At 41.9% G+C, this 27,641-nt stretch overlaps 1 protein-coding gene across 2 annotated transcripts in view; it reads right to left on the reverse strand.

The window, feature by feature from the left end:
- Positions 1-2,260: 2,260 nt before the first annotated feature.
- The window catches only part of eif2b4 (eukaryotic translation initiation factor 2B, subunit 4 delta), a 293,112-nt gene continuing 267,731 nt past the window's right edge, over positions 2,261-27,641 (reverse strand). For both annotated transcript variants that reach the window (XM_085997499.1, XM_085997500.1), the window contains 8 exons: positions 26,879-26,970; positions 25,691-25,805; positions 18,016-18,092; positions 16,768-16,870; positions 8,880-9,007; positions 7,860-8,034; positions 6,237-6,417; positions 2,261-2,566 (listed from right to left, as the gene is read on the reverse strand). In XM_085997499.1, the coding sequence (XP_085853625.1) occupies positions 2,370-2,566; positions 6,237-6,417; positions 7,860-8,034; positions 8,880-9,007; positions 16,768-16,870; positions 18,016-18,092; positions 25,691-25,805; positions 26,879-26,970 (1,068 nt within the window). In that variant the 3' untranslated portion in view covers positions 2,261-2,369. The remainder of the gene's footprint in view (positions 2,567-6,236; positions 6,418-7,859; positions 8,035-8,879; positions 9,008-16,767; positions 16,871-18,015; positions 18,093-25,690; positions 25,806-26,878; positions 26,971-27,641) is intronic.

Consider the following 27,641-nt stretch of genomic DNA (forward strand, 5'->3'; position numbering starts at 1 on the left):
AGACAGATCAGGAGAATTAACACGTGGCTAAAGGGCTGGTGTGGGAAAGAGAGGTTCCTTTTCATGGGACACTGGCACCAGTTCTGGGACGGGCTCCACCTGAACTGGGATGGGACCCATGTCCTAGCAGAAAGGGTAAATAGGGAGGTGGCAAAGGCTTTAAACCAGTAAGATGGGGGGGGGGGGGGAGGGATCTACAAGAAATGTAACCAGCCTAAATATAAACAAAACATGAAAAGAGAGCATAGGACAGAATAAAGTAAGGGAGGACATTGTTGGCAAGGGAATAAATAGAGTAATAGAACAGGAGTCTAAAAAGATGGTTAAATATGAAGCAAGAGGAAATCCTATTAAAAATGAGTTAAACTGTCTGTACAGCAATGCACACAGTGTCCATAATAAAACGGGAGCTGGAGGCAATCATGCGTTGCGAGGAACTAGACATAGTAGGGATTACTGAGGCATGGCTACAGAAAAATCAGGACTGGGAATTAAACATTGCAGGGTATAACATATTTAGAAAAGATAGAGGGGGGAAAAGGGGAGATGGAGTAGCTGTACTTATTAGGGATAAAATAATGGCAGTAGAAAAAAGGGATGCAGCTATCAGCAAGACAAAAATAGAAGATAATAAACAATCACAATAGGTGTAGTCGACAGACCACCTAAGAGTGGAAGGGAGGTGGAGGAAGAAATATGCAGACAAATTAGGGAAATGAGTAAAAAACATAGACTAATAATCATGGGGGATTTCAACTACCCAGATATTAATTGGACAGAAGAGGTAGGTAAAGGGGATAAGGGAATGGAGTTCCTACAATGTCTACAGGACTCCTTTCTAACCCAATATGTAAAAAGCCCAACAAGGGAGGATTTGCTATTGGATCTAGTAATGGGGAATGAACCAGAGCAGATAAGATAAGTAAAAGTAGGGGAACATCTAGGCAACAGTGACCATAATATATGCTATAAGATGATAATTGAGAAGGACATATGTATGACGAAAACCAAGTTAATAGATTGGAGAACAGCTGATTTTGAGGGGCTGAGAATAGAACTTGGGAAAATAAAATGGGCAACTATATTGGCAAACAACGATGTAGAACATCAATGGAAAACATTTAAAATGGTGTTCAACAGAGTGCAAGAACAATTCTGGCTTCAAGACAGAAAGCAGAGAGCAGGGGTAGAAGGAGGGTAGTGATGTTCCACAAGGATCAGTGCTGGGTCCACTGCTGTTCACAATTTATATTAACGATTTAGACTTTGGAATCAAAAACACAATTTCTAAATTTGCGGATGACACCAAATTGGGGGGGATAGTCAATACTGAGGAGGACTGCAACAAATTACAGGAGGACATTAATAAACTTGCAGAATGGGCAAATTATTGGCAAATGAAGTTCAACACAGATAAATGTGAGGTATTACATTTTGGTAGGAAGAATAGGGAGGTCACTTGTCACTTGGAGGGTGGGAGTCTAGGTGGGGTAGAGGAACAAAGGGATTTCGGAGTACAAATACACAAATCACTAAAAGTTGCGACACAGGTTAGCAAGGCCATGAAAAAGGCAAACCAAGCACTAGGGTTTATTTCTAGAAGGATAGAATTGAAAAGTAGAGAAGTTGTGCTAAACCTGTATCGAACCTTAGTTAGACCACACTTATTAAAGTACTGCGTACAATTCTGGTCGCCATATTATAAAAAGGATTTAGAGGCATTGGAGAGGGTGCAGAGAAGATTTACAAGGATGATACCAGAAATGTGAGGGTATACATATCAGGAAACGATGAACAGGCTGGGTCTCTTTTCTCTTGAAGAAAAGCTGAGGGGTGACCTAATAGAGGTCTTTAAAATTATTTAAGGTTTTGATAAGAGTGGATAGAGAGAGAATGTTTCCACTTGTGTAGAAGAGCATAACTAGAGGCCATCAATATAAGATAGTCACCAAGAAATCCAATAGGGAATTCAGAAGAAACTTCTTTACCCCAAGAGTGATGAGAATGTGGAACTCGCTACCACAGGGAGTGGTTGAAGCAAAAAGTATAGGTGCATTTAAGGGGAGGCTAGACAAGCATATGAGGGAAAAGGGAATAGCGGGTTATGCTGATAGATTTAGATGAGGAAAGACGGGAGGAGGCTTGAGTGGAGCATAAACACCGGCATGGACTGGTTGGGCCGAATGGCCTGTTTCTGTGCCGTATATCTTATGTAAATTGCTTAATCTTCTTTTGGTCTTTCCACAGAGCGCACAGAGAATGAACCAAATTACTTCTTTTATTATTACATGCCAGAGAAAACTTGAATACACTGTAATCACAGTTACCATTGTCAATAGCAATTCATCAGATGGTTTCACAACATCCTACTACTCCACATTCTTTACACGCAGTACTACTGGTACTGAGGTACAGGGGATCATTCCCAAGTCTGTGATTACCAAATCAACAAAGTCAGGCGGTGTGACATCATATACCAGGTTAAGAAGGTGCAGCTTGGAATTTGCGTGCCAGTTGTTCAGATGAGTACTTCCATTTCGGGTTACCAAAAGGTCATCAGGATCATCTGCAATAGACCATTTTGAAAATTTACTGTGTGTTACTGTTAACTTACACCTATAATTGTACTTCATTGGCTGTAAAGCATTTTGGGACGTCCGGAGGTTGTGAAAGGCGCTATATCAATGCGCTGGTTAGGCCACAACTGGAGTATTGCGTCCAGTTCTGGTCACCACACTTTAGGAAGGATGTGAAGGCCCTTGAGGGTGCAGAGGAGATTTGCCAGAATGGTTCCGGGGCTGGGGGATCTTAGCTACAAGGACAGGTTGGAGAAGCTGGATTTGTTTTCATTTGATCAAAGGAGCTTGAGGGGTGATTTGATAGAGGTGTACAAGATTATGACGGGTTTGGATAGGCTAGACGGGGAAAGGCTATTCCCACTAGTTGATGGTACAAGGACTAGGGGACACAGATTTAAGGTTTTGGGCAACAGATATAGGGGGGATGTGAGGAAAAACTTTTTTACGCAGCGAGTGGTGAAGACCTGGAATTTGCTGCCGACGGAAATGGTGGAAGCGGAGGCACTTAATGTTTTCAAGGGGAGGCTGGATAGGCACTTGAGGGAAATAAACTTGCAGGGCTAGAGTGGGGGAATAGGACTGGATTGCTCTACAGAGAGCCGGCACGGACTCAAAGGACCAAATGGCCACCTTCTGTGCTGTTTTGACTCTATAAGTCTTTCTTTCTTTACACGTGAACACAAGACTACCAGATTGCCACAGTGGTTTATTCACATGAAATAACAATTTCACACTGGAAAAATCAGCACATATTTTTTTATCCTGCTTAATCCATACTACACTGTAGGTGCATTATCGTGTCTGGGTACAACTGGCCCATCAGCACGGTGAACAAGATAACCTGTTCTACCACAGCAAGTCTTCTATTTCCCCCCACAAAATTCCATACAAGATTGAGCAGCCAGAATAATGTCAAGACCAAACTTTAGTGTCCGGAGTCTCAACTGGCTGGGGAAAAAACCTTGAGAGTCACTTTCAGCCAAGGGCCAATTTTTCCAATGTTGCGCCTACCTAAAAAATGCACATTTGAACTCGGTAGGCAAAGGAAAGCAAATAAGTGTTTTAATACTGTAGGCTACTATATATAGAGATAGAAATAAGGTAAAATAAAGTTAAAGTAATAAATATAGCAGAGGAAGACAATGGAAAAGGAATAGGGGCTAGACAAGGTAAGTATAAATGTGTACCTTTAATTCCTTAATTGTGTTAATTTTAATTATAAAGGGTTAATAGTTCACTACTAAAACTATTTCTGATACGAGAACATCTAAACTATTTTATTATTAGGGCTTGTTTTAGCATCAGCAGAGCTGAAAACTTAGTTAAAAAAACCCACTGTCATCCAAACAGTTTGGTCTGGATTCAAACTCAGCTCTAAAAATGAAAGGGCACAACAGCAGACTTATTTTGACACTCAGGAACTATTTTAAGTGTGGGTGAATGTGTGGTATCCTACAAAATACAAATTGAAGCAGGGTATAAAACAGACAAAACTATAGAAACAGAAAGTGGTTCAATATTATTATTGTATTTCAGTACAGGAGAAAATTTGTGGGGGGAAAAAAAAATCACTCCTTCATAAATGATTCCTACATTATTCATTTTAATTTATCGTTCTATAGCATGCTCCTGATCAGGGTAAAAACTTATGTTTCTATGGCTGGGTACTAAAACATTTCTATTTTTACCCTCAGCTCCCAGTTAGCCTCCTTCCCTAACTCCTCTCCCACTGCTCGGACCAGGTGAAGGGTGACAGAATTTCTGCTTCTACGCTCACAAACAATGCCACTAGTTAGGGAGGCATTCTACAGTAGTAGTTTTCTTTTTTAAAAATCAGTTACAGTTTTTCAAGTGAATAGTTAGGGGTCGATTTTTTCCACAAACACTTGTGACTAAGGCCCTATCAGTGTGCCTTCATGTACACAGAATTACATAGACGTTTTAGCACAGAAACAGGCCATTTGGCCCAACAGGTCTGTGCCGATGTTTATGCTCCACACGGGCCTCCTCCCACCCTACTACTTCTAACCCTATCAGCATATCCCTTCCATTTCTTTTTTCCTCATGTGTTTATCTAGATTCCCCTTAAATGTATCTATGCTATTCACCTCAACTGCTCCATGTGGTAGGGAGTTCCACATTCTAACCACTCTCTGGGTAACGAAGATTCTCCTGAATTCCTTATTGGATTTATTAGTGATTATCTGATATTGATGACCCCCCCACCAGTTTTGGACTCCTCCACAGGTGGAAACATCCCTTTTATTTAATTCAACCAGTGTTATTTATAACCTGTGAAATGCTGAATATTATTTCATCCCCTATCACCGACATCCACCACTTTGATGAACTGACAATTTATTTCTGTACCAGATGAATTTCAGATGACTATGAAAGCTGTTAACTAGGAGTGACCAAAGGATTAGACCTGACAGACAAACTGCTCTAAACCCATCTGATTCAACTATACCAAGAGGTAATGGAGCTTTACTGGGTTCTGATGAAAGGTCATCAACCTGAACCGCCAACCCCGTTTCTCTCTCCACATATGCCGCCTGGCCTGCCAAGCACCTCCAGCATTCCCTGCCCTCACCTCAAACTTTATTGGACCGGATCCCATTTCATTCCGCTATTACTCTCAGCAACAACAAGATGCAACTCTTGAACAGCTTGGCACTGAGCCCAATATCCTGTGGCCCAATTCAGATTTCCCAAGACCTTTGAAACCCAGGTCTTGTGATTTTTTTAAATTTTACTACCCCGACTTTTATGATGCCAAAAGGCAGAATGAGGAAATCATGAAATCCAGGTGGGAGCTGTCATTTCGCGAACAGACAATCACCATCAAAATCTTGTAGAATATTTCAGAGGTACAGTATATATGTGTTATGGTTTTGATTTTTCCCCCTTTTTGTGAAGTGGCTCAGCACTCCCACTGGCTATAAGAAACTCAGTTCTAAAGATGAACCTCACAAATAATGACCCCGATTTTAACTCCAGGTGGATTCCTCGCTCAGGCCGGAGCTAAAATTACAGCCGGGTCTCAATAATGTCATCGGGCCGCAACATGCGTATGTAAAGAAGGACCCTGTTGGCTCTTGGCGCTTGTCCTTACTGCTGGCTCAAGAGGGCAGGTTAAAATTGCAGATGTTGTGACCATGGTGGCTCTCAGACAGGTAAGAGCCGAGGCAATTTTAACTGCCCACCTGCCAGGTTTCTGCTGAGCTGGGTTGGGTTAAAAATCGCTTCTGGGCAACACAGTATTTATTGCCCATCTCATGTTGCCTGAGGGCATTAAGAGTAAATCACAGAGTGTGTGACTGGAGTCGCTGGCTCCCTTCCCTGAAAAACATTAGTGAACCAGTTGGGCTTCTTGCAGCTTCTGGTGTTCGCCCACATGTTGCTAGATTGACCAATACAAAAGGGAAACACTGCGAATGCTGGAGCTCTGAAATAAAAACAGAAAATGCTGGAAACACTCAGCAGGTCAGGCAGCATCTGCGGAGAGAGAAACTGAGTCAACTTTTCAGGTCGATAACCCCGCACCAGAACAAAGCATTACTTTGTTTAACACAAAGCTCGGCATGAAGCTTTAAAAATACCCCTTCTCCTTCATTCAAAATTATAATTATTGTTTAAAAAAAACATGAAACTTACCCAGTTCATTCGATACAAATGAATCTGTCTGAACTCTTTCACAAAACTTGTGTGTTTCACAGCACACTAGGACTGGCACATTGTATGCTTTTGCCACAAGTGCTATCTGTGATGTTCCCACACGTGACATCACATAGCCGTTAGCCAGAAGGGCGTGTGCTCCCAGGAATACCTTAGAAACCTGTGTAGAAAATTATATCGAATGGTTTAATGGAAACCTAGAGAATAACAAAACACCACTTCAAAAAGGTAAAACGTATGCCAGGAGCTCAATTAACTACTTGCAGTAAAAGAAAGGCCTATAGGAAGGACTGTCTGGGTACTACTTAAACCTTGAACAACCTTTTTCAGTCATCAAAAACTGTGCCCCTAATTTGGGCCATTTCTTCTGCAATTCCAGATCCCGGACATGCATTTTAAAGATGGTAGAAAACTGCAAAAATTGATCCAGCAGTCTCAATATTGCTGCTTTTTAAATTTATGCTAATTGACCTGTAGTGGCGTTACTTACACATAAAATTTGAAAAATAAATTCTCTCTGCTCGTCTCCCACTCTCTAATTCCACATTTCTTTCCCGGTCTTCTACTGCGTGACCCCCATTTTTCTCCTTGTATGGCTCTCAGCTACGTTCTCTCCTGTTGGTTCTGTATCTATGCATCAACCTTTTCTCACACTTTCTGTCTCCCTCTTTCCACAAGTCTCTGTTCTGCACTCTATGGGAGGAATTTTGCCAGCCCTGGCGAGGCGGGACTGCCGGGAAAATGGCAGAAACTGGGAGAGGATACCGAACCCGCTCCCAACCCGCCTCCGTGCCATCTTCCCGGGAGGCGGGTCCCCGACTCGCGCAGGGACCCGTCTCCTCGAGGCGGGAAGGGGATTACAGCCCGTTGTGTTTCTTACTTGCTTTCTCCATTTGTACACCTCTCCCTCTGTACATTTCATAGATTTTATCTGCCTTTCTGTGCCTGTCTCTTTCATTCTTTCTCTCTGTACATTTTTCACTGCCCATAGAGACCCAGAGCTAAACACAAGGCTCCAAACATCTAATAGCCTCATAAGTGACAGTGTCTTTCTCTGGCTATGACGTCAGCCTAATTTTCATACTCCCTTCAGAAGAGTCCAACCAGCAAAGCAACACTTTGGGCCCAAGAGAAATGCCTGAGAAGCTACTGATATGGAATTAGGATAAGTCATAGAAGCGAAGGTCTCTCCGACAGTCCTCGGATGAAAATCTTTCAATGGCCAAGCCTAGGCTTAGTAAGAGAGCAGAGGCAGAGGCTGTGCTGGGGCCCAGGCTGAGCAGTTACTTCAGTTTTCTTACACTCATTAACCTGAGGTCCTTCAGCATCAACTAGGTATGTTAACACAACTTCGTCAGTGTCAACCTCAGTAATCCTTCCAACCCATACCCAAACAATGTCATTTGCACTCAAACAACCAAACTGGATAAAATAAAACAAAGTATTTTCTAGTCCTGCACTTCCCTATGATCCTATGTACTGAAGTGAAAAAATTAATTATTTGATTTTCAAAACAAGTCTCTAATGGCAGGCCATCCTACGCAGAAGAGGTAGTCACCTTTTGATGGATAAACAGGTATTAAAGGGAATTTACAAACACACCTCAGGCAGAATATAGGACACAGCACTAATCAGAACATAGGTGCAGCGAATCCCATTCCGTACTAGTCTCCGCAATGTCTCTCTTCCTTCCAGTTTGGGCCGGCTGTCCACTACTACAACCTTGAACTTTTTCTTCTCGTGGGCATCACAAAGGATGAAGCTCACTAAAGAAGAGCTGAGAAAGAAGAAAATAAAATATGATCTCTTCACAAAGAAAATACAATTTGAGGCATTGTGCTACGGTTTACAATTCAGAGATACTGCAGAACATGATGCACAGGCACAATGGGCCAAATGGCCTCCTTCTGTGCTGTATCGTTCTATGATTCTACTAGCTGGGGGAGCCCGGCTTTGCCAGGGCTGTTTTGGGCCGGGCGGTTTAAATAGAGTGCGAGGCTTTGGGGCCTCTCTGTGTCCCTCTGTGAATCTGCTGCCGGGCAACATTTTAAATCGAGTCCCAGGCTTTTGGGCCCTGTCTGTGTCCCTCTCTCAATCTGCTGCCGGGCAACATTTCTACCTTTTAATACCTTGAAAGATGAAAGTGAAAGTACTTATATATAGATAGATAGATGATTTACCCTGTCATTTTCAAGAAAGTTTAATTAACTTTGCTCAGACCAAGTGATCTTGCTTGATATTCCCAATTTGCACAGTAAAACTTCCCCTCATGTCACACATTATTGCCCCCCTCAATGCCAGCCTCTCTCCCAAAAAGGTACTGAACTGTTCCCAGGTTGTTGATGCCACTCAGCCACTAAGACTAATGCTCAGTGACATGGCGTAGAATGCACGTCTAATTGTGCACTGTACACTAAAGTGTGCAAGTGTCAAAAAAACACACAGGTCTCCAGGCTGGTTTGAACAGAATTTCTTTTAAAACTCAGACCAGTTTTTGTATCTACCTTTTTCATTTTCTAACAGGCTGGGCAGCAATTTTTCTTGTAGCTATGTTATAGTACTAGATAAACACTGATGAGGAACCAATGATTCAAACAACTCAACATTTATAATATACCTTACCATCCATACACCAGAATGACATCACCATCATTAATTTTCTCAAAAGCATATTTCGATATGGCTTCAGCAGCTAGGTGAATCTTCTCTTTTACGTATTTATCTATACAATCTAATAGCACTGTCTTAGCCTAGAAATAATACAAAAGATCATTTTATAGATATTTGCTTTTTTAGATATTCAAGACAGAGTAGAAGAAACAATAAATCTTACATAAAAAGAGAGTAATCAGATACTGCACAAAGGAAGTTGGCTGTGGTTGTTGGAGGTCATTCATCTCAATCACATGACATCACTACAGGAGTTCCTCAGGGCAGTGTCCTAGGCCCAACCATCTTCAGCTGTTTCATCAATGACCTTCCCTCCATCATAAGGTCAGAAGTGGGGATGTTCGCTGATGATTGCACACTGTTCAGCACCATTCGAGACTCGTCAGATACTGACGCAGTCCGTGTCCATATGCAGCAAGACCTGGACAACATTCAGACTTGGGCTGACAAGTGGCAAGTAACATTCACACCACACAAGTGCCAGGCAATGACCATCTCCAACAAGCGAGACTCTAACCATCTCCCCATGACATTCAATGGCATTACCATCGCTGAATCCCCCACTATCAACATCCTGGGGGTTACCATTGATCAGAAACTGAACTGGACCAGCCGTATAAATACTGTGGCTACAAGAGCAGGCCAGAGGCTGGGAATTCTGCAGCGAGTGTCTCACCTCCTGACTCCCCAAAGCCTTTCCACCATCTACAAGGCACAAGTCAGGAGTGTGATGGAATACTCTCCACTTGCCTGGATGAGTGCAGCTCCAACAACACTCAAGAAGCTCGACACCATTCAGGATAAAGCAGCCCACTTGATTGGCACTCCATCCACCACCTTCAACATTCACTCCCTCCACCACCGGCGCACTGTGGCTGCAGTATGTACCATCTACAAGATGCACTGCAGCAACTCGCCAAAGCTCCTTCAACAGCACCTTCCAAACCCGCGACCTCTAAGAAGGACAAGGGCAGCAGACGCATGGGAACATCACCACCTACAAGTTCCCCTCCAAGCCACACACCATCCTGACTTGGACCTGTACCGCCGTTCCTTCACTGTCGCTGGGCCAAAATCCTGGAACTCCCTTCCTAACAGCATTGTGGGTGTACCTACACCATATGGACTGCAGCAGTTCAAGAAGGCGGCTCACCACCATCTTCTCAAGGGCAATTAGGGATGGGCACTAAATGCAGGCCTAGCCAGCGACGCCCACATCCCATCAATGAATATTTTTTTTTTTTTTTTTTTTTTTTAAACTGCTCCTGAACTGCCAACAAAAAGCAAATGGCAGTATCTGTGCAGCACATCCAGAACCTACTTCAAAAATATGACAAAAGCAAACAGACAAAACTTGGAGATTGTAAGCAATCCATCATTCTATAAAAAAAAAGGGAACAAGGCACCAAACCACCTCAGTAGAAAGAGAGGGATCCTGTACTATGATGTCATGCCACGACAAGGTAGCTCAGAGTGGACTCAGGGAAAATGGTGACAGAGCAACTGTCCCAAACTCAAGGGCACTCCTTACTTGAAAGACATAATCCAACCAAAGAATGAATCGTTCAACTAGGTGAACCAGCTACAAAAGTTGGAACAGTGTTACAGGAAGAGAGACTAGGCTTTCAAACTTTTACTGATTAAAATGGAGAGAATATATTTACTCTGAACATATGATCTGCCAGATCCAAGCCACCTGACTGACTGAGTAGCCTGGTGCCAGAGGGCCAAAATGCATCTTCTGGGCACATACAGGAAAAGACTGATAAAATCAGCCCAGTGATAAGCTTGATGGGCTGAATGGCCTTCCCACTCATCTGTACTGATCTTTGTGACAGAAATTTCCCGGGACCTGCCTGTGTTCAAAGGGTTTACATTTTCTTTATGTGAACAAGTTAGAAAAACCAAAGAAAACAAATTTATCTTTCTCCACTGTATAAATGAATCCCTACACTAATTACTCATACACTGTGCTGTCAAAGCCCACTGATAGTTTCGATATTATATCAGGCCAGGACCCTAAAGATTTTACTACAATGCATACATCTCGACTGAGATACTCTGCTGAAATGAGATAAAGGCTGGTTAAACAGTCATCTACTGAAATTACATCTTTGCTGCTAAATTCCTCATGGTAATAGTGGCTTTTCTATAAATATAACAGTGTTTTCTGCTACACTTTTCAAATTTTCATTTTAACTTAGTGGCCCGGATTTTGCAGTGGGTATGTATGATAGCGTATTCAGAGTACACCGTCATATTGCCTTTGAAATATACCGCAAGTTTGGGATTTCTGCATGCGCTTGCACTAAATAGCATACTCTATACTCTATTTTACTTTGTTAAATTCTGAAAATTAAATTGATCGCTCATGAAAAAATATCATTTAAAAACACAGAAGGCCAGACAGATAAGAGACAGACAGATAGAAAGTATTCAATTTAATTACTTGGGAAGTTGAATAAGAAAGTTAAATAAAGTGAACATCTATCAGATTTCAGTGACCAATTTTGCCCTTTCAACTCAAAAATGAACAGTATAAACAATATAATGCATCTATGACAAGGAAAATAGATTTATCTATTACCAGTCTAAATGAGGTCTGAATAACATTTTTTAATCCTGAAAATTATTAAATATATGGCTGGGAATCTCTTTCTGAAGTTAACAACATTATTTGTTAGACCTTTACTGAGTATCAAAACAGGAAGGGACTAAAGAGTTTGGATGAAAAAAATAAAACAAAATGCTGATATGAAATAAGTCAGTCTATGTACCCAGTTTAATTAAAAGTTTTTAAAAAGTTTAAGTTTAAAATTTTTTTTAATAAGTTAATTTCAATGGAAGAGACCGAGAGAAGTTTCTGTGGGTGTGGCTCAGTTTTGACAGCTTTTGCGAGCGTGTCTTCCCTTACGCATAGGCTGTACGCTGCGCTCCTGGCCTCCCTGACGTCATACACTGGGCAGAACTCTGTTCTGGGCCTCGCACAAGATAAGTTCGTATTCTTTTCACAGGTCGGTGGCGTACCTTTGAGCCACCGCAGGCGAAGCAAGCGGCCCGATATTCGTGCAGGCAAAATGAGTCAGTTGCATGTGAAGGCGCAGCAGCAGCCAGCAGCTTGCCCAAATTAAGGAAACCAGGCCCTGAGCCTCAGATCTCTCGTTTGGTGCAGCATTCTGAGTGTGCCATTGGTTATACACTTGAAAATGGGCCATAACCAGTTTTTACCCCCTAGTATCTGTGGGTGTTGTACATTTCAATGTTACTTTTCTCCTCTTCTATAATTACCGATCTCAAATTGTAAAGCCTTTCTTAAACATAAGTGTGAGGTGTTGTGCTTTAAGTAATTTCTTGTACTTAAGATTGTTACTGCTAACCCTGCCTTTGACTTGAAGGTTGTGAAGTGAGCAACATCGTCACTGTAATATCAGAATAGTTAAAATTGCAAATTGACGTCTTAGTGGTCATAATGTCATTTTTTCCCCCCTCAAAACAGCTTTTGTTTAATTTTAAATTTACAAAACTTTTGACTGATATGTGCTCCAATCTGTAATGTTGACAGTAAACAGTTCCCCTGTTTTGTTCATTGAATGGGCCAGCAGTTTTGTACTCTCAGTGGAAATGGTTATGTTTTCTTGTTGAAAAACCAAGGTGAAGGACCATATTGCAGGACACCACCAAGGTTGAGAATGAAAGATGATGAGATAAATTAGGGATCAGTGATTAGTAATGTCAAGCTTGGGTTTTAAAAGCCTGAACTTTGTCGGAGTGAAAAACTGTGGGAGGTAAGGAGCTTGCACAGTTCCTGGGAAAAAATGAGTTAGAGAAAGAAACTTGACAGTGAGCTTTGATTTCATTGTGGTGAGGCTTTACAGAGAAAAAAGAGCCTGTCGAATAGAGTATCCAGAAGAAAGAGGTGTAAAGTTCAAAGGAGCACGACCATATCAATAAAATAGAGAAATGCAAGAAAAGTTGGCGAAGACACAGAGAGGTTGGAGATGAGATGAGAGAGGAATCATCTATCTGACCATAAACTTTTTCCTATATTCTGTCTAGGATTGTGGGAGAGGTGCTAGAAGAGCCTCTACGGATATGGGAGTCTTTCTGGAGAGTTGAGTTGTTGAGATAAGTGTTTAGCATGATAAGGGCAACCAAGTTTATTAGAAGCAGCTTTACAGCAACTACTTACCTTTATGGTAGTGCCTTTCATGTAACAATATTAGCAATGGAGGAGATGTGGAAGACTGACCATTTAAGGTCAGAGGACATAGTGAACAGATGAAGGACTAAGAATGGAACCATCAAAAGTTGAAATGGTAGCTGTTGGTTAGACTTGGCAAACATGAAGAAGCTGACTTTGGAAAAAGTAAAAGAAACAAGATTTTTATTGCTTTATTTAGGGGCAAGGAGATTCTGAAGATATAGGTCCAGATGTTGCGGTAAAATAACGACGAGACTATCAACACTCACCGTTGTAAAAGATTGAATCAAACAGCAACTTCCGGCGTCTGCACATATGCAGTTAAACGCAAAAATCAGGAGGTTGCTGTCTGAGATGCCCTGCTGCTCCAGAAGCTTCGCTAGATTTGGCATTCAAATACATGCAAGGGCATGAATTTACAGTACTTGCATGATAGATACCCACTAAACACGCCAGGAAAAGTTAGGGCTTGCCCAATCAAATGTAAGTGAATTTTTAACAGCGTGACAAGTCTGAGTTACTGCCACACACCCTCTCTGGCACTGAAATTTTTAAAAAATTCTATTTTTTGTAACTTTTTCTTTCTCTTTTAACTCTCTTAATCCCATCTTCCTCTCCCTCTCTTTATTTTGGTTTCTGTACATGATTTGGCATTGAATTAACAATTCTAACTTACACTTCCTGGTTAAGCGTGTCGAAGTAAGGATTCTTTAATCTGATTGGTTAAGGAGACACATAGTTGCTTTCCCTGTTCACACAGGTCCCAGATCCCTTGTAGAGGACGTTGCACCGTTTTGGATTTCTAATTACTGCTAGTTGTAGTGTATAAGCCCACAGACAGTCTGTGGGTAAGTGTAATGAATGGCTAGTGCTGTTCATTCACCGTTGGCTACAAAATATGCGCCGTAGTGATTCAACCATTGCACAGTGAAAACTGAAGGTTGTGAGCACTTAGGGTATGTGACCGGAAGAAGGTTGCTGAATATACAGTGGAATAATCAACAAAAGAATGGATAGGGTTTGATGATGAGTGGAGAGGTTTATTGAAATGAGGAAGAAAGGTAGTGGGAGAGGGCATTGGGGGAAACCCTGACTTGGGGGGAAAAAATGGTGATGAGCCCATCAACTGTCGTACAGATAGAGGGACTTGAAATTAGATAGTCATGAGCATCACTTTAGTGTTAAGCTATAAGATTGTAATTAGCTTAGACATGCAGTGTCAGATCCTTTCAGAGGTTTTGTAGATGTTCAGGGCAATGACATATTAATAGCAGAAGTGTTAAAAAGCAGAATTCTGGAGGCGCATAAAACAGGCAACAAGATCGCTAGAAGAAATAAAAACGAAAAACAACAGAAAATGCTGGAAAACTGAAGCAAAAATACAAAAATGTTAGAAAAACACATCAGGTCAGTTGGCATCTGTAGAGAAAAGACAGGTTTTGATGTTGCAGGTGTGAACCCTTTATCAAGACTAAAGACAAAAAGATGAGCATAGTCTTGAACATCTCCAAACCCTCTGACAGGATCTGTCGCTGTGCACTTTTAAGCAAGATCGCTAGTAGAATAGGCATGCGAAAACTATGTTGCTGATCATGGATTAAGCCAGAGCTTTCAAGGTGATGGATAATTAGAGAGTTGGTAGCAGCTTCTATAATTTTAGAAAGTAGTAAGAGCAGTAGGATATTTGAACGGCAAGAGCGATGACATTTCATAGGGATTGGGTAACTCTAAGCAAATTTCCATTGGGAGTAAGGGAGGTTAAAGGGTTGGCATAAGAGAAGGGTACACATCTTGAGGATGATTGTTAAGGTAGTTTCATTGGCGTCCAGAGAGTGGAGGGTCTAATAGACTTTAGTGGCAATAAAACTTAATGGCCATAATGATTGAACAAAATGGGGCTATGGGAGGAGGTTCTTTATTAAAGATCATTAAAATCAGAATTTGAAGAGAAAAGTGAGTGAAAAAGGTTAGCTTTTATTATAGGAGAGCTTGCCATTAAAACACAAAGATGGGAGAGGGGGGAAGAGGAAGATCCATAAAGGTTATGAGACAGCTTTGGTACAGGACTAACTACTGGTGGAGTAGGAAGATAGCAGTTGACCCGTCAATTCAATTAAGTTGCATTTGGCAGCTCTAATAGTGGATTTACAGAAGTTACAAGCAGAGATAAGCTTGCCTCTGGATTGATCAAGATGCAAGATGTGATGGACAGAATTTTTGGGACAACAGAACAGCAGACACAATTAAACCAAGATGCAATGCCGGATCTGACAGAAGGAAACTTTTCCATGCAGCTAGAATAACATTGGTTAATTCACTGGCATAGATAGAAGGGTCAGCAGGGTGAATGTGTCAGTTTGATTGGAGAAAGGCAGCGATGAATTCTTGAAGCATGGAGCATCACAATTTTAGCTCTATAGTGTGAAAGATGGGATGGTTTACAGATTTGTAATTGTTGCAGATCTTTCTGCAAGAGGGAGATATGAGACAGTGGTCAATAGAGCCCAGCAGTGAGGAGACAGATACAGTGTTGATAGTTACAACTGATGATGCAGTAAATATCTAGGACATTGGCAGAATTACTGAACCAATGAAGGATATCAGTGATTGATGAGTTGTTAAAGGGCATTGAGTGTAGGAAAGGCACTACTGCATTACTGCTAGCCTGGTCACCAGAGGAGCTGTGCAGCTGTTGTCGATGATGAATCTCCAAGAATGGTGATTTCTGAAGCGTAATTAATTGATCAATCCAATTTTGCTTGGGAAATGTTGCAGAGAGCTGGCACGGGCTCAACAGGCCGAATGGCCTCCTTCTGTGCTGTAACCATTCTATGATTCCATTCTACTCTGTAGCTACACCGCCGACCGCAATTTTTGGGCCAATAGTTAGATTTCAAGGTGAAGTTATTTTAACGATCTGTATCACTTGCATAATAGGTCATTTAAACAGATACAAGCAGTGAAAGTGCTGATTCAAAGTCCTGTTCAGCTACCCTAACACCAGCCTGTGGCCTATGCAACAGATGTGATTTATTACCCTGAAGATCACATGAAAAATATTTTCTTCTTTCTTCTAACCTGTATCCCTCCCACACCTTTTTCTTAGCAGAAGAACGTCAGAGTATAAGTCCCACACTAAATCAAGGAGGAAGTAGAAACCATTATTTTTTTCTTAGAAAGATGGAGAATTTCTTTGCTGATAACATCCAGCCAATGATTTTTTTTTCTATTATGAAAGATCCATTACTCACAAGTGAGGCTGAGCTAAGTGTGTTACAAAGCTCTTTATCAAAAGAGTGAAAAAGCTTGGATCAGGCTGTTACCATGAAGTATTCCAGTTAGCGGCTTAACCAGTTTTAGCAAGGACATAGCATATTAGCATGATGTCTATGTTGATTCTGGAACTCTGTATGTACTTGCAGAGGGCTGACAGTAGGGCCTATATTTTACTTGAGTGAATCAGCGCTGACATAGGAACTGGACATAGTCAATTCCTATTGAATTTTTCCTTTTTCCCCCCCTTCTGAAGTTAAACTACATAAAAAAAACTGTCTCTTGTGGTTATTACTGGAATTCCAGTAAAGTACCTAAGTTCCTTAAAATAATGCATCACATTGAAGTATAAAACTGTGCTCTTACCTCGTCCTCCCTCATGCTTCTGGCAATATTTGAGATTTCCTTCTTTATGAACTTTATAGCATTGCCCATACTTGCTGAGAGTGGGCGGCACTGATTCAGAAAACTAGAAGACAGAAACAATACATCAACAAAAAGAAATCCTTAAACAGAAAACACACAAACCCTGTTCATTAGCTTGAGTATTATTTTCAACCAAAATCATGTTGAATGATAGGTGTGACGCCGCACACGTTATTATCCGATGATAGTCATGGAAAGACAATGGATGCGTGTTGGTATTATAAAGAACTATTAGATTACCAAACGGCTCTGTGGGCAAAACCACACTTTGCTTGATTTGTTGAAGGAACTTTGTGTAAGTAGGCTTCAACTCACCAGAGGCAGTGTGATTTGTGCCACTTGCTGTAATCTGCAATCTAACTCCACCATAGGCATGGTCCTGTCACTTCAGTCCTTGCCATTTATCCTCCAGGCTTACTGAGCATATGCTGCACTATGGGGAGGGTACCCTGGAGTGCTAAAGAGGGTAACCCTCGTTACATCCACCTCATGCAACATAAAATCCACTTCGCCAGCAGAGGCCAGGTGCTGTGCCACTCCCATCACTTTTCCCCAAACTCTATATTGTGTCACCACATTGGGTTTCCTTTTTCCATTTGATTTTTGCTGGGCACTTTTTGTTCCCCTCTCCAGCCTCGGCACAGGCATTCAATGGATTGAAATGCCTCTGAAGCTTTTGAAAAGCTGTAAGAATTTTTGCCCATGTATCCACTTAACCTTTAAGTGGCTGCATCCTTTTAAATTTCACCTACATCGCGATTTTACAGTGTCCCCTATTAGGCTGACTCCTGCATAAATCCAAAACTGCACTGAGGCTGTATTATAATTATGGGAATGAGCTAACCCAGGAAAATTGTGCAGGCAGGACACTACACTGGTTAGAAATCTGGTTAGATTTACACTAGAACTTAGCAATGCAGGACCAGAAAATCTACCATTAGGAAATTAGCATGCACACTACTGTTCAATACTGTGAAATATGTAAACGGATATAAATATATAAACATGCACACGGACACACACACACCTGTTAAATTGTAGTGCCGGGCCATAACTGACAAAAATATAAACTAAGAGAAGTTTCGCACCAGAAACTATTTCATGCTATATAGAAAACATTTTGCTCTTGCTATACTTAGCACACACTAGTTAAAGAGTGCTCAATGTCTGAAATAAAGAGAGAAATACCTGATGTCTGGTTTCAGCTTGTTGACCAAGTCCCTTGACAACTCTTCCTTAAGTGGAGTTGAGTAATCATGGATGACCTGAAGCAGGGCAGGAAAAGCTAGTTACAACTTTTGTTTGACAAGAGTGACATCAGACACAAATATGAGATTAGCCACTGTTGGCATCACACAATGGTCACCATTTCAAGATCTGTAACATGCAAAAACTGCCTCAAGGCATAAGCAAAATACTGTGGATGCTGGAAAACTGAAATACAAACAAAAAATGCTGAAAATACTCAGCAGGTCAGGCTGTTTGCCATTGATAAGAAGAGACAGGATATTGCTGTGCTTTTCTTTCTCAACTCAGAAAAGCTGCATATTTTCCAAAGCTACATATTTGTATATGTTCAGCTGTGGGTCTCATTTCAAGAGCAAATGATTGGCCAGCACAGATCCAGTATCAATATTAATCATATAAACGAATACAAATATTGTTAGGACAGGGCCTATGTTTTTACTAGTTGTACCCCAAATAAAAGTTAAGTGTAATCCAGTAACATTTCAACTTAAATGATTTTTATTTTTGCTGTGTGTCCTTCAATCTTTGGTCCAAATCCAAATCAGACAAGTGGGATGAAAGTCTCCTCAATGACCAAGTGGGTAAAGAGACTGTTGAGTGTAGCAATGAACAATATAAATGAGAAAGTCTCAAGTTCAAATCCTGGTCTGTGCTGAGTTAGCTAAACCAGAGCAATAGTTGGGATACTACTGCAGGCCTAAGCTAGGAAAGGGAAAATAAATCAATCAGCCAGGTTCTTGCTCTTGATTGCCATCAGTTGACTCCTGCTTAAAGTGCACATGGATGGATGTTCGTCAAGAAAATGATCAATTTCAATTGTAATGGCCTCCATGACCAAACAGCCTGTGACACACACATTTGTTCGCATTTCCCCAGGCCTCTCACTTCCTTGGCTATTTATACACTCTGTTTCTTTAATGCCTTAATGCTTCTGTCCAGAACTTGACCCGAGATAATTCTATCATGATTCCTCCCTGGGTCTGTTTTTATAATAAATATATACATTTATTTCCTCCCTCCCTTTTTCTGATTGTATTAATATGTCTGTCCACCTCTTGAAAAAGTTCTGTTCCTCCGTGTGTCTCTTTCCCCCATTCACCTTTATTGATGTCCCGTTCCCTTGTTTTTGGTCAGTTATTTAGTAAGGCCCACTTTTACATCCACATCGCTTTTCTCAGCTGTAATTGCGACACCTTCCACATTGATTCTGGCTCAAATTTCACCTTTGCTGTTTCACATCTATACACGATTGCCAATATCTTTGTGATAAGCAATGCTCCTTGAAATCCTCTGACCTTCTCCTCTCTAACCCTAAATGATCTGTCCCTAGCTTCATACCCAATGCTTCCACCTCAACAGATTCCGAGCTCTTCTGCTGCTGCCTTTCCTGGTTTTCTTTTTTGGCCAGGAAGACTGCCATCATGTATCTGACCCTTTCTCATCTCTCCAGCCTTTCTTATCCTCCTAGACCCTTCTCAATGGTCTCTTATCTCTTAATCTTTTCGTCAAGAACTGCCAAAATTTCAGCCATCTCGGTTTCTCCACTCCTCTTAGTCTAATCTATCTCCCTCTGAACTAACTCAGTTTCAACACCTATATCATCAAATCTGCTGGCAAACAGGATGTGTAGTTGTACGGAGAAAGGATCTCTATTGCACGGAGGTCGAATGCCAACTCTCTGACAATTGCTCCCATTTCCCTCTGGACCATGACCCTACCAAACATCAAGCCATTATTTCCTAGACTCCGACCAATCTCATCAGTTCTAGAACTCTTCGCCCCGCAGCCTCTAACCTCAGATTCTATACCCTGTACAGCCTAGAAACATAGAAGCAGGAGTAGGTCATTCGGCCCTTCGAGCTTACTCCGCCATTCAATATGATCATGGCTGATCCTCTATCTCAATACCATATTCCCGCTCTCTCCCCATACTCTTGATGTCTTTGTGTCTAGAAATGTATCTATCTCCTTCTTAAATATATTCAGTGACTTGGCCTCCACAGCCTTCTGTGGTAGAGAATTCCACAGGTTCACCACCCTCAGTGAAGAAATTTCTCATCATCTCAGTCCTAAATATCCTACCCCATATCCTGAGACTGTGAGCCCTCGTTCTAGAACCCCCAGCCAGGGGAAACATCCTCCCTGCATCCAGTCTGTCTAGCCCTGTCAGAATGTTATACGTTTCAATGAGATCCCCTCTCATTCTTCTAAACCCTAATGAATGCAAGCCTAGTCAACCTAATCTCTCCTCATATGACAGTCTTGCCATCCCAGGAATCAGTCTGGTGAGCCTTCGCTGCACTCCCTTATGGCAAGTATATCCTCTCTTAGGTAAGGAGACCAAAGCTGCACACAGTACTCCAGATGTGGTCTCACCAAGGCCCTGTGTAACTGTAGTAAGACATCCTTGCTCCTGTACTCAAATCCTCTTGAAATGAAGGCCAACATACCATTTGCCTTCCTAACTGCCTGCTGCACCTGCATGTTTGCTTTCAGTGACTGGTGTACAAGGCCACCCAGGTCCCTCTGTACATCAACATTTCCCAATCTATCACCATTTAAATAATACTCTACCTTTCTATTTTTCCTACCGAAGTGTATAACTTCACATTTATCCACATTATACTGCATCTGCCGTGTATTTGCCCACTCACTCAACTTGTCTAAATCGCCTTGAAGCCTCTTTGCATCCTCCTCACAACTCACAATCCCACCTAGTTTTGTGTCGTCAGCAAACTTAGAAATATTACATTTGGTTCCCTCATCCAAATCATTGATATATATTGTGAATAGCTGGGGCCCAAGCACTGATCCCTGTGGTACCCCACTAGTCACCGCCTGCCACACCGAAAAAGACCCATTTATTCCTACTCTCTGTTTCCTGTCTCTGTTTCCTGTCTGTTAACCAATTTTCAATCCATGCCAGTATATTACCCCCAATCCCATGTGCTTTAATTTTGAACACGAACCTCTTTTGTGGGACTTTATCAAAGGCCTTCTGAAAATCCAAATACACCACATCTACTGGTTCTCCCTGATCTATTCTACCAGTTACATCCTCAAAAAGCTCCAGTAGGTTTGTCAAACACGATTTCCCTTTCATAAATTCATGTTGACTTTGTCTAATCCCGTTGATATTTTCTAAGTGTCCTGTTATCACATCCTTTATAATAGACTCTAGCATTTTCCCTACTACTGATGTTAGGCTAACCACTGTAGTTCCCCGTTTTCTCTCTCCCTCCTTTTTTAAACAGTGGAGTTACATTTGCCACCCTCCAATCTGCAGGAACTGTTCCATAATCTATAGAATTTTGGAAGATGACAACCAATGCATCCACTATTTCCATGGCTATCTCTTTTAGTACTCTGGGATGCAGATTATCAGGCCCTGGGGATTTATCAGCTTTCAGTCCCATTAATTTCTCCAGCACTATTTTTTTACTAATACTAATTTCCTTTAATTCCTCCTTCTCACTGGACCCTTGGTTCCCTAGCATTTCTGGGAAGTTATTTGTGTCCTCTTCCGTGAAGACAGAATCAAAGTATTTGTTTAATTGCTCTTCCATTTCCTTGTTCCCCATTATAAATTCTCCCGTTTCTGACTGTAAGGACCTGCATTTGTCTTCACTAATCTTTTTCTTTTTACATACTTGTAGAAGCTTTTACAGTCCGCTTTTATGTTCCTTGTAAGTTCACTCTCATACTCTATTTTTCCCCTCTTAATCAATCTCTTATCAGCCTATTTCTAACTACTTCCAAAGATACACAAACAGGACTCTTGTGGTAGACTGAATGCTTCAGCTTGCTCCTGTCCCACTGAACTAATATCCTCTTATCCTGACACTCTTCTTTCCTCCTTGTCCAGTCTCTACCCACCTACATCCACAACTCTTCCGATTACCTCTGCCACTTCAACACTAAGAGTCTCCGACCCAAATCGTCTTCTGTTCACTATGGATGTACAGTCCCTCTACAACTCCATCCCTCACCAGGGCTCTCTTCTTTCTTGAACAGTAGCCCAACCAGTTTTCATCCACCGCCACGCTCTTCCACTTGCCTGAGCTTGCTCTCACCTTGACAGCTTCTCTTTTAACACCACTCATTTCTTCTCGACAAAAGATGCCACAATGCTAACTTGCATGGGTACCAGCAATACCTGTCTTTTTGTAGTGTACGTTGAACACTTTGTGCTAGTCCTCCTCCTATGCTACACTGTGGGTGCTGCTTGCTCTTGCTCTGACCTTGAGAAGTTTATTAACCTTCCCATTTCCATTCATTTCATAACTGCACATGGTCCACCTTTGAGTCCTCCCTTCCCTTCTAGACCTCTCTCTCTCTATTTCTGGCAATGTACTTTCCATTGACATTTATCACAAGCCCATTGATGCCCACAACTACCTGGAAAATGCTTCTCTCCACCCCATGTCCAATGGATCAGATCAAGTTCTGCAGTCCTGCCACATCCAGTCATGAATGGTGATGGACAATAATGGGAGGAGGCGGTTCCATGAACATCCTCAGCCTCAATGGATGGCAAGAGTCCAGCACATGAGTGCAAATGACAAGGCGTTCGCAACCATCTTCAGCCAGAGGTGCCAAGTGGATGATCCATTTGGGCTCCTCCTGAGGTCTCCGCCATCACAGAAGCCCGTCTTCAGCCAAATCGATTCACTCTACGTGAATACATTTAAAGGAGGTAGATAGATTTCTAGAAACAAAAGGCATCAAGGGGTATGGGGAGAGAGCGGGAATATGGTATTGAGGTAGAGGATCAGCCATGATCATACTGAATGGCGGAGCAGGCTCGAAGGGCCGAATGGCCTACTCCTGCTCCTAGTTTTCTATGTTTCTATGTTTTCTATGTGATATCAAGAAACTTCTGAGTGTACTGGATAGAGCAAAGGCTATGGGCTCCGACAACATCCCGGTTGTAGTGCTGAAGACTTGTGCTCCAGAACCAGCCGCGCCTCTAGCCAAGCTGTTCCAGTATAGCCACAACACTGCCATCTACTCGACAATGTAGAAAATTGCCCAGGTATGTCCTGTCCACAAAAAGCGGGACAAATCCAATCCGGCCAATTACTGCCCCATCAGTCTACTCTCAATCATCAGCAAAGTGATGGAAGGTGTCGTCGACAGTGCTATCAAGCAGCACTTACTCACCAATAATGTGCTCACCGATGCTCAATTTAGGTTCTGCCAGGACCACTCAGCTCCAGACCTCATTACAGCCTTGGTCCAAACATGGACAAAAGAGCTAAATTCCAGAGGTGAGGCGAGAGTGACTGCCCTAGACATCAAGGCAGCATTTGACCAAATATGGCATCAAGGAGCCCTAGTAAAACTGAAGTCAATACGATTCAAGGGGAAAACTCTCCACTGGCTGGAGTCATACCTAGCACAAAGACAGATGGTTGTGTTTGTTGAAGGCCAGTCATCTCAGCCCCAGGACATCGCTGCAGGAGTTCCTCAGGGCAGTATCCTAGGCCCAACCATCTTCAGCTGCTTCATTAATGACCTTCCCTCCATCATAAGATCAGAAGTGGGGATGTTCACTGATGACTGCACAGTGTTCAGTTCAATTCACAACTCCTCAGATAATGAAGCAGTCCATACCCGCATGTAGCAAGACCTGGACGACACTCAGGCTTGGGCTGATAAGTGGTAAGTAACATTCGCGCCACACAAGCGCTAGTAATGGCCATTTCTAACAAGAGAGTCTAACCACTTCCCCTTGACATTCAATGGGATTACCATCGCCAAATCCCCCACCATCAACATCCTGGGGGTCACCATTGACCAGAAACTTAACTGAACCAGCCACATAAATACTGTGGCTACAAGAGCAGGTCAGAGGCTGGGTATTCTGCAGCGTGTGTCTCACCTTCTGACTCCCCAAGGCCTTTCCACCATCTACAAGGCACAAGTCAGGAGTGTGATGGAATACTCTCCACTTGCCTGGATGAGTGCAGCTCCAACAACACTCAAGAAGCTCGACACCATCCAGGACGAAGCAGCCCACTTGATTGGCACCCCATCCACCACCTTAAACATGCACTGTGTACCATCTACAAGATGCACTGCAGCAACTCGCCAAGGCTTCTTCGACTGCACCTCCTAAACACACAACCTCTAATGCCTAGAAGGACAAAGGCAGCAGGCGCATGGGAACACCATCATCTGCAAATTCCTCTCCAAGTCACACACCACCCTGACTTGGAAATATATCGCCATTCCTTCATTGTCGCTGCACTGTGGGAGAACCTTCACCAGAAGGACTGCATAGATTCAAGATGGCTCACCACCACCTTCTCTCAAGGGCAATTAGAGATGGGCAATAAATGCTGACCTTGCCAGCGACGCCCATGTCCCATGAATGAATTAAAGACTCCACCCCATTATCCCAGTTCCTCCACCTCCATCGAATGTGCTCTGATGACTCCACCTGCCACGCCCGAGCTCTGAAAAGTCCTCCTTTTTCCTCAGCAAAGGATTCCCTGCTGATGTGGGCAACAGCATATTGTGATGAAATATTCCATTCATCACTGCCTGTGACTGTGGTTGGTTTCAGGTTTCCCCTCACCATTGTATTGCCTGTGACTGTGGTTGGTTTCAGGTTTCTCCTCACCATTGTATTGTATATTGGAATGTATGGAATGTGTTGTGTGTAGGGCTCCGCCCATACCTGGCCTCTATGTAAGCCAGCTCAGTCTGGCCTCATATCCAGTACTGCAGAGCTCCAGATGGAAGATACCTCTCTCCACTGCGTGTTATCTTCTAAGTTAATAAAAGCCTTGTTTTGTTCCGCTAACATCGAGTCTCGGGATTATTGAGGCACATCACATATTTGCCCTCCCCTTTTTCTGATTGCATTAATACGCTGAAATGCCTCTTATCTTTCAGTTTTGAAGAAATGCTAACTTGTCTGTTCTCTCCACAGATGCTGACTGACCTGCTGTCTTCCTCCAGCATTTTCGGTTTCTGTTTCAGAATTCCAGCATCTGCAGTTTTTTATTTTTACTTGAAAAGAATGAACACTTGGGCGAAGTACAAAAGGACTGCCAGCATCTGTGAAAGTTAATACCTTCAGCAGAGGAAAGGAGAAAACTGGTGAAAACAAACAAAATTATACTCTCCCTGACAACTGGCTAAACTCTCAAGTTAAAAGAAACTTTGCAGTTTGAGCAGACAGGAATCCACAGAATTGAAGAGTACAACTGACACAAACAACAAAAAAAAGCCTCATCCAGCGGTCATAAGGGTAAAGCACGAGAAGTGGAAATGTTTTAGATGTAGATATGTTGTCAGAATGACATAGATGGAGCTCTGCAGTAAATCTACCCAATACAAGGGACAACCTGGCTCTGTAAGAATCGACTACTGGGCTGAAATTGTTCTGCTCATCTACACACAGGAAGAAATAACTTAATCTCCAAGCTCAGAAGGCCACACCATTTTGGTACAGCTTACGACTATCTTATCTCAGAAAGCCACTAATAGAGACAAAAAGAAAAAGAACCACCCACAAAGGCAAAACTACGTCTTTGGTGGGCCATTTCATTAATACAATTGGTGCTCTCTCTTCTGGAGGAGGTAGAACCACTGTATTCCATACCTGTTTAAAAGCATGTAGTAATGCTATACATCGTGCATTGGATCCTGTGATAATGCCCTGAGAGTACTGCAATCCTAGACGTACAATAGCAGGGTGAAGCACAGTCGAGGGGATGCTACACACAATCAAAGAAAAGAAATAGGAGTGCAAGTGTCAGCCACGTACGTGAACAGTGTTATAATTAGGTAATGAGCCAAAGACCTGCATGTAATCTGAAGTTTTACTACGCCAGCAAAGCTAATTGCTAAAACATGACCAGTATGGTAACACCCATATTATTAAAATTATAATTAATACCCTGTTGATTGATGCAAAAATAAATGTTGACAGTGGTTGATTTAATAATATCTAAATATCTTAAAACTAACAATTAAGCCGCTAAACAGTTTTCAAGCCTTGCTGAAACTCAATGACAGTAGACAGAATCTTTATGCGGTTACACAGAGCATGTGATTAAAATTTTGAAAGGATGTACTTGAGGTTCTACAACTCTGCCCAAGTATGAACTTTCTGACAACCAAGTCAAGTTACAATGTGTCCAAAGCACCAATCCAACCTCCATGATGCAGTGAAACATGGGTCCACATTTGCAATAGCAAATTACAAATTCAGCTGTGTCACTATAAGAGGAAGTCCTGAGGGGAGTCTGGCTGCTTCCTCACAGGACCGACTGGTTATCCTCAGGCTGCTTTCACGCATCTCCTTGTATTCAGTTTCACAGCTATATTGGCAAGGTGAACCCACCTTCTTTTCCACACGTGGTAGCCAGAGAGAGAGAGAGCCATTTGCAGAAATGGAATTAAATAATTAAAAGGCAGAGTGTTACATGCTGTAGGACTCAATATTGGCTAGTGGGTATTCTCGTGCTTACATCCCAGAAATTACATGGAAAATATACCAGCTTTATGCAGCGTTTCAATTGGAAATAACAACATACCCTGCCAAAGGGCTCTTTTGGAATGCCCGGAAGTCATATGTTTGAAGCAGCCTTGTGAATGCAAATGAACTCCCAATAATATTATAAATGGTGACCCATAACAGAAACATCTTTTTCGGGGGGGGGGGGGGAGGGAAGGATGCCTAAGACATTGTACTTGTAAGCAGATTTTTCATGGCTTCAACTCAACCAAAATAATTTCTAGTACAACACTCAGCAATAAAACCATATATTAAAACAAATCTACTTACGTCAGCTGCTGAGTCAATGGCATTTTGCGGCTGTATTGGTGCAAATGTGAAAAAAGAATGACTTTGCTGCCATAATCTTGCCTAAGTGGAACCTATAATAAACAGCAGAAATATTTTAAGTATCTATTTATAAAGTAAAACAGATGCTTTTAATAAACTTCATATCAAACCAAAACCAACACACCAATACTTCCAATAAGACTACCAACCTTCCGATAGAATTTTGGACTTTCTTTACAGGTACATTACTTCAAATTAACTATTTGGAACCCAATTTTGTGTGTTCCTGAAGTATGAACATTTTTTTTTCCAAAATGCCTATAACTTGCATGAATATTGTGGTATGTGACTATCGTTCACTGCTTGTGTTTTCGTACCCTGGCGAAATATGTACCACTACTGCACCAAGCAAGAATGTCACTGACTTCAAAATATAAATCAAATGTATTCTTTTAGCTGTCTTCAAGAAAGCTGCATAGTAGTAAAATCTCACAAACATTCAAAAAATAAAGTGTGTGAGAACTCTTTTATTGGTGAGCTTAGTGCCATGTTTTTTTGGATTACATGCACTCATTCAAAATGCACGTGTTAAAAGTAAATCAACAAATTTGCTTTTTTTTTAAATGGTTTTGATAATTAGTCTTTCTTGGTCCTTCTAAAGGCATCTGGTCTCTGGAAATGGTATGACTAGGACCAAGATCAACAGGATAACAAATATACACTATTTATCAATCTACACAGAACTTGAAATGGAATATCTATT

Source organism: Somniosus microcephalus, chromosome 9, assembly GCF_052327205.1.
Source record: "Somniosus microcephalus isolate GS21.2 chromosome 9, FLI_Smic_1.0, whole genome shotgun sequence".
Classification (NCBI taxonomy): domain Eukaryota; kingdom Metazoa; phylum Chordata; class Chondrichthyes; order Squaliformes; family Somniosidae; genus Somniosus; species Somniosus microcephalus.